General features: G+C 46.1%; 1 protein-coding gene across 1 annotated transcript in view; it reads right to left on the bottom strand.

The window, feature by feature from the left end:
- Positions 1-4775: 4775 nt before the first annotated feature.
- LOC102372241 overlaps positions 4776-8361 on the bottom strand; it is a gene marked incomplete at its 5' end in the record, with an annotated part of 15650 nt that continues 12064 nt past the window's right edge. The window contains one exon of the mRNA XM_006029414.3: positions 4776-5546. Within this exon, the coding sequence (XP_006029476.2) occupies positions 5231-5546 (316 nt within the window). The remainder of the gene's footprint in view (positions 5547-8361) is intronic.

Here is an 8361-nt window from a genome sequence, read left to right as displayed (position 1 = left end):
ATTGAGTTTGTGCAAGGCAAAAAGGTTCATGTTGTGTGTGTGCTCACTAACTATCCTGGAACTGCAGGATTTTTGACACTTTGTTAGAAGTGTACCAGCCACTAATTGGGGTTAACACTTATCTGAAAATCCAGGGAAACTAGACTCAGTTGGCCCAAGAGGCCCTTTCCAGTCTTACATGCTTGAACAGTGACCTCTTGCCCTCCAAGATGTGTGGACAATTACCACAGAACATTGATGAAGACACTCAGGAACACCAGAACGGCAAATATGCAAAACTAGCAGTGGTAATGATATTGGCCCACCATCAGGAGGCAAGCAGCTGATGGGGATATGGAAACAGGCATTTTGTCAGCTGAGAGCAGCAAATTAGTCTTCTTCCTGCAAGGCCAGTATAAATGGCTGCTAACCTGACCATTTTGAACCTGGAAATAAAAATAAACCGAGCCTTCTTAAGCTCCAAGGGAACCAATCCAGTCTTCCTTACTCTTTGAATTCAGGAAGCAAAGGGTATGGAGCTCACTTCCTGAGATGCAACAGAGCTTTTTCTGCTGCCCTACTCAGAAGTAACAGGAAGAGCATTTCCTGCTGGAGCAAAATCTCATAGGAAAAAACCCAAAAAAGGGAAATGGTTAAGGAATCTGGAACAGATTCTGAATAGAACTGAATGGTAGAAAGCCAGGGTTGCATCAAGAACCCTGAGGTAATTTGGGTCCGACTGGAAAATAGAAATGGGCCAGGTATTTGTCAAAAGGAGAGAGCAGGGCAGCTCTCCTGCCCTGGTGGAAGACTTATTCACATGAAAGTAATACTTTGTTGCCTGATGCATACTTTGGGGTAGACAATACAGTACCATAAAGTGGAGGAACGTTTCCACTTTACAGCATTAATGTGTTTTTGGGCAGATCCAAGAAATAGTATATTAATAGAGGAGGGGATCAGAACATGGATGGTACCTCAATTTCCTGGAGCTAGCAGGGTAGCCTCAAAGTCCTTAAAGGATGAAGCGCTTTAATAGTTTGCATGTTAAGAGAGTTCCAAATCTTCAAATAGAAAGTCCACCACAGCATTTTGGACCTCATTAGGAAAGCCTGAGCCATACAACAAGGAATATCAACAACTGTTATGGCTACAGGCTAAAGCACATTTTTTGGGCCAGAATATTACGTGATGTCATCTAACCCCTCCGATGTTTGGAGGACCTGAGCCACATGTCACATTAGGTCCTTGACTCCCCTGAAGTCATCTAGTGCAGTAGTTGGGCAGGCTACCAGAAGTTGGGCATCGTAGTCTACCACAGAATTTGAGGTCCCTTGACCTTGATGGACATGGCTATTGGTGGCAGCCCCCTGGCTCCCCACTGCTTCAGCCCAAGAGGAGCCTCTGTGGTTTGGTTCTGGCCTAGGGTGAGCTTGACACCCTTGCTCTAGTGAAACAGAGAGATAAAAGTGGTCTTATGTGCTGGGGTGGAGGGAGGAGAGGGGAAAAGAGAGAGATGAAAATTAGTTGGATCTTCTGCAGATCACTCAGCCTTCAACCTGGATCCACACAATCCTCTTAATATCTGGGAATTGGACAGAATGTCTTCCAGTTCCTTCCGGGTCAGCAATGACCAAACACCACATACACAGACCTAGCCTCAAATTCAGGGTTAGGCTGGACATGGCCACAACGGAAGGGGTGAATAGTAGGGCTCTGCAAAACAGCACCATTCCGTTTTGCCTTGACTTTCGATGGAACAGCGTTTTGTTTCGAATTTCATTACTGTTCTGTTTTGTTTAATTGAAACAGTGACGCTATTTCAACGTTTTGCCCATACGCTATAATGGGGAAGCTTGAAACAGCCTCTCTCATCCAGCAGGTAGATTGGGGGCTTGCAACCCCTGGAGGGCTGTGTCATTCCTCCCAGGGCTGTGGGCCCCCAATCTGCCTGTCAGACAAGGGAGGGAAGCCAGGTGCTGCCGCCTGGGACCAGGGAACAGGGGAAGGGAACTGAGTCCAATCACTGTTTGCCTCTCCAGCACTAGTTGAGTTGAGGAAAGGAACTCAGCCCAGGTGAGCTGAGTTCCCCTCCCCAGCAGTAAGATCTAGTGCTTGGGAGGGGAACTCAGCTCAGCTGGGCTGAGTTGCCTTCCCCAGCCGAATTGCAGTGCTGGGGAGGGGAACTGAGCTTGGGCTCAGTCTGACACTTAAATGGTGAAGCATAATTCCCCAAGAGGGCCTAGTCTGCAGATCTCCCTTAGTTGCCAGTCAGAGTCACACTCCATTGCAAAACTTTTCAAAGCTGAGGAGATTAAGGGTTCGATAAGTCATAGGGCTGTGCGAAGCTTCAGTCGCTAATTCGATTTGGTGGAGATTCGGCTAGATTCGGTGGCCAAATCTCTGAATCCGAATCAGATCAGGAGACCCTTTAATCTCTTCGAATCGATTTGTAAAGATTCAGCAATTCAGGCATAGACACAGCTTTAAATGTTTTTATACCTTTAGGTACCAGGCAGCTTGTGAATACTGCAATGCTGGGGAGGATGGAGCATCCCACAGAATCACGGGGGGCTCCTCAAGTGCACTCGGCAGCAGACCCAGAAGTGGACTAGAATAATTTCTGGTCCACTTCCAGGTCTGCTGGAGAGTGCACAGGGCTCCCCCCCTCCAGCTTGGCAACTTGTACCTCCTAGATTTGGGGGAGGTATGTGGAGTCCCCCTGTGGCTGATTGCTGAACTGAGGGGGCACTGGGGGGCCCCCCAGTGTGCTCCCCAGTGGACCTGGAAGTGGACCGGAAGTACTTCCGGTCCACTTCTGGGTTCGTCACTCAGCTTGTGCTCCCCGCACCCCTCCACGTGCTCCTGTGGGACACTCCATCTGCCCCAGCATTGCAGCATTCATAAGCTGCACATAGTACCTCGAGATATGTAGAAAAAACATTTAAAGCTGCATCTATGGCCGAATCAGCATCAAATCTTCAGATTCGGCTAAATTAAATCAGGGACAGTGATTTGCATCAACAAATCGAATCACTGTCCCCGATTTAGGCCGTATCCAAATCGAATAGGGCCCGTTTCACACACCCCTAATAAGCACTGCTGAGGGACATAGGGGCTGTGTCCAGACGAACGCAGACATATGGTATGTGGTGCTGCAGACCCATCTGTGGCACCACACACAATACATGCAGGTATTCCCTGCACTACCTTGCTGCTACCTCAAAAAAAACTATGCCGGAAAAAAATGGGTTGGTACACGTGGCAGCAGTGTGCACTGCCCAAAACCAGAGCCTGGCCAGCCAGGGCCATGCTCTGGCTATCAGCCAGGCTTCCTACCGTGACTACAGCCCCAGGAGGCCCCTAGGTAAGGCTGCTGGGGCCAGCATAATTGCTGGCCCCAGCCTTTCCTACCCCACTCAGTAACATGTCATGCGTCAGAGTGTGCATAGCATGGGCGTCCCCTTGGAACAAGTAGCAGTGTCACAAGGTGTGTGCTGCCACTACTTGTCCCTGGGGAAGCAAACGTCTGTGCTTGTCTAGACATGCCCAGGGAGCCCATCTAAGTGTCTTATCCTTGGGTTGGAGGTAGATGCCATGGATTTATCCATGAAATAAATCCAGAGATGTGTTTTGCAGGCTTTTTATGTTCTAGAACAACAAGAAACCTACATATCAAACATTTCCTAGGAGTATGAAATTCTCTAAAGCAGTTCAGACATCTGGTGTGTTTACTGGATGTGGGCATAGTGCTTTGGCAAAGTAGGCTTAGTTTCAGACTCAGAAAGCAGAGAGAAACCCTAACAAGCACACTCCAAAAACTAATAAAACTCTTAACCTCTCTATTCAAAGGGGGAAAGAATTCAGGAAGAGCCTGCAAGAATGAAGCCCCCAAAATGGAGGTATATGTGGCAAAGAAAAAGGTTAAATTTTGGGCAGAGGGATGCTAAGGGTACCAGACAGTAACAAATGGGAAAACTGCTATGAAAGGATCTTCTTTTTCAAAGAAAGAAAATATTGAGAACAATATCAATAAAGAGAAGCATCATTTTGAATGAAGGCATTTACAGCAAGCATGTAGGCTATAAGCATGAGCAAAGAATAGTGTTCTGTCCCTAGCCAGGGTGGTTGAGAGGAATTAAGGAATAGGTAATATACATTACCTTTTATTTCCCTGGCATAGGGCTACTGTTAAGACAAGACTAAGTGCTCAAAGGCAGATGTACACCCACAGTGAGGATGTGTACATGGATTATTACTCAAAAGACAATGGTAAAATGTATCCTGCCTAATTTGCAGGGCATACAAAAAATAAATCAGATTCCCAAGCCAGTTAATTCTAAGACTGCCCTAAGAGCAAAGTCAAAAGATATGGATTACTGCAAATCCAATTCAAATTTCTTATATGTCGGAGAGAAAGTTCTTGCACTTAAAAGTTTTCTGTTAAGAATAGTGATCCTAAGGCAGTTGACTCAGATGGAGGTACAGAAATCTCAAATTAAAAGTGCTGTGCTGAAGAAGTCTGGCAGAAGAAATGAAGAGGGGGAGTGGGAAATCCCATGGTGCTTTAAATTTTGCTGAAATGGAGCTCAAAACCATGAATAGGGTGCAGGCTATTGAATGTTCATACATTACAAAATTTCTGCTTAAACTAATACGAATTACCAAAAAAAAAAAAATCCTCTAGTGTTAAAATTAATTTACTTGGTTGGTGAAAGGTTTCACGACGCTGATACTCATTTTCTGTTAGTGGTTAGCATTAACTTCAAGCTTCTAGCACCAAAAATTGAATCAAGTTGAAATTGCTTTCTGTTTTATTTATTTTCATGGTTTTTTTTCCTATAACCTCAACTTCTATTTTAGCTGATGGTGCAGTTTTTTTAGCTTTTATTACAAGTTTTGCATCTTGAAATTATGTACATTTTAAGAAAGTTAAAACAAAAGATACAACCACTACTATTCAGTCAGAGAGGTGACTGTTTTAGGTGATGAGGTTCCAATTTCACTAAAAGCAAGGACTGTTTTTTTGTGTATAGAGGAACTGGTCTCCAAATATACTTTAACAAATACACACTATTTTGTAAATATAAAGACTCAAAACACATCAGTAGAAACTAGTCTTATAATAGAGACAAGTTTTCTTTAACATGGAAATTTGTATTTTTCTAATTTGTAAAAGAAAAAAAAATTGGTCCACAAAAAGGGAAGTGGGTACATATGAGTTTATGCAGAACAAATATTGTCTTCTTATTCAGTTCCAGTTGTAGCGATCTCTTGAAGGTAAATCATAATGCATTCCTTCCTCCTCTTCAGGTCCATAATCTAATGGCAAACCATAATTGTAATCAACTGTTACAACAGGTAATCTTTTGCCTTGCTCCATTTCTCTGGTAGTTTCACCATGAAAAGGTTTTCTTTCGTAGTCTGTTGAAGTATCTTTCTGGTGTATGGATGAGGAAAGATTCATTGTGCGTGACGAATATGGTGCAAATCGATTTTTCCCCCCTCTGTTAAATTCTTCTGAAGGATGTATTCTCCTACTGTCTTCAGGACAGGTAGGCCTATTACTGCAATGAAACACAAAGTGTCAACAACAAAATCAATAGGGCTGCGTGGTACTCCATAGTGAGGGGTACGCTGCCACATTTTACTGTTCATTTACCACAGGTTAAAGTCAAGCACACAGGAAATTACCACAGAGTAGATGCCATGCTGTATAACCCTGCGCTTATTTATGCTGTGGTGAATTATTTGTGCACCCATATCCTAAGTGGATATCAGCATTTCAACAAGACGAATATTAGCATCTAGCAACCCAGATGCTTTGCAAGGTTAAATTTCTTAATCCTCTACAAAAGGTGAGGGTTTATGAACCACCTGGGGATATATACAGCAGTAAACAGTTGTACAAGGCTGCTGAGGTGCTCCAGCTGTTTGTCACAGCATTTATTTGAAAGGCTTGTCTTTAATTCGGCAACCTGTGGTGAACCACCCAGATGTGAATGATCCAGGTTTTACTGTACATGCATATATATATAATCTCTCTCTCTATATGCATGTACAGTAAAACCTGGATCATTCATGTCTGGGTGGTTCACAACAGGTTGCCAAATATATATACACACACATTTTCTGTTTACATAATTATCTTGTTTACAATTTTTAATCAGTAAACAAGATTGGGCTCACGCATTAATTAATAAATATTTCTATATTATCTCTTAAATCTTTTACCTTATCCACATGCAACTAAATTTACCGAAATATACTTAGCCCTTCTCCCAGACTCAGTTTCCGTATCCTGTATTAATTTTCCTTGAACTACATTTGCTATCTGCTGATCAAGTTACCTACATTTCTTAAAGGCTGTTTTATAGTGTGGATCAATTCAGTCTCTACCTCTACTATTCATGGTTATACATCTCCATGACACAAAAAAGTAACAGTGTAAATGGGTTATCTAGCTTGCTGGCCTATGCAGATGGGCTTTTGCTCTCTGAGGAGCCCCTCAGCCAGTCCTCTCAATAACTCACTCCTTAAGCCACAAACAAGCCAACAAATAAACAAGACAATTGTATAGGAAATTGTATAGACAATTGCAGGAAAACCTTCCTGCTCTCAGGCATTTGAAGACCTTTGGCTCTGGCTCCCAGCACAGTAACCTGGCCACTTGTAGCAAGCAGCTGAATCCATAGTTTGTTTCTTTCTCCCCGTTTACTCTTCAGGGAGCTTTTGAAAGATCTTAGCAGGACACTCACTCCCTCTCTATCCAAATGCCCTGCAGCTGGCCTCTCCCAACAGGGCTGCCTGTTCCTTCTTGAAGGGATAGACTTTCTTGATGCTTGTAACAAGGCAAAACACAGTGTAGCAGTTCAAAACACTGAAAAACAGCCAGCACCATCTGCATTAGACCCCAGGACAGGGAACACCAGGGGTAGGCAATTATTTCACCTGGGGGGGCCACTTAATGAGTTTTCGTGAGCTGTCAAACGGTTGTCCTGCTGCTTGGCAGGTGCCCTGCCTCCTGGTCACCATCTTGGGACTGGAAGTCTCAACCCCTAACCCCTGACCTTTGCTACCAGAAGTCCCCCTGTTGCCCCCGGAAGTACTCATTTTGGGGGAAGGGGGTTGCCATCTGGCGCAGAACCCGCACCCCCACCCAACAAATCATATACTAAAAGCCAATCACCTCTTATAACATATTTTAACTTAATTACAAAAAAAATTTTTGTCACAATTTGTGTTTGTGTGGTGTGTACAGAGGTGACTGCATAATACATCAAAAATAAAGCCTTACTCTTGTATTTTGTGCGGGGCATAGTTGGGGGTAGGTGTGTATATGGCGCACAGCCCCCGCCACCAGGAGCAACAGCAGGTGGTGAGCCCTCAGTGTGCTCGTGGCCCATGCAGGTGCTGCTGCCTGGCAGCTCACAGCTTCAGCCAAAGCTGCACATGGTGGCAAGGAACACAGCATGCCTGGCTCACCTCTGTCACATGGGGCTTTCTGTGCTGCAAATGCAGCTCTCAGCACTTGTGCACCACCAGGGGAAGCCCTGCGCGATGGAGGTGGCTCCCTTCCCCACCGTGTACAGCTGCCAGGACTGTGCCCAACTGGTGGGGAACCCCGCCCTTTGCTTTTATGGCAGCAGGGAAGGCAGCTGGCTCCACCATGCGGGGTTTCCCCTGGTGGCATGCATGACTGCCAGGAGCTGCATAAGCGCCATGTGGAGCCCCATGCAAGTGAAGAAGGCCAGGCAGGCTGCACTACTTGCTGCCATGTGCAGCTCTGGCTGGAGCCATGCCCTGCCAAGTAGCAGCACCTGCGCAGGCCATGAGTGCTCCTGCCTGCTGCTGCTGCCAACAGCAGGGGCTGTGCACCATGGTAGGGGAGTGTGTGGGTGGGGTCCCCACAGCCTTTCATCCTCCCTTACACCCACACCCTGCCCACCTGGGCTCCATGCTCCTTTCAGCCCAATGCTCCCTGCCCCTGCCACAGCTTCCCCAGCACCCACCCCTTCCCCACCTGGTGCCCAGGATGAGCACTGCAGCAGGGACACGAGGAGCAGCTGCTGGACACTGGGGAAACCAAGCAGGTCCCCCAACAGCTGCAGCAGTGGCAGCAGCAGCCCTGCCCAGACGCTGTGCGATGGCTTGTCCACAGCCCTTACACGTACCAGGATGGGAGCGAAGCGTGGCCGGGCAGGATACAATCCTAAGCGAGGGGCGCGACAAGTCTCTCACTGGGGTTGTAGAGAGGCAGCAGCAAGGCACCAGACTACCATGCGTAGACCCTGAGATGGTGCAGAGTCACTTGGAAGAACTGGATGCCTTTAAGTCGGCAGGCTCGGATGAGCTCCATCCGAGGGTGCTGAAGGCACTGGC

Source organism: Alligator sinensis, unplaced genomic scaffold (assembly GCF_000455745.1).
Source record: "Alligator sinensis unplaced genomic scaffold, ASM45574v1 scaffold472_2, whole genome shotgun sequence".
Lineage (NCBI taxonomy): Eukaryota > Metazoa > Chordata > Crocodylia > Alligatoridae > Alligator > Alligator sinensis.
The sequence above is the reverse complement of the archived record's forward strand: the minus strand, read 5'-3'. Positions and strand labels throughout refer to the sequence as shown.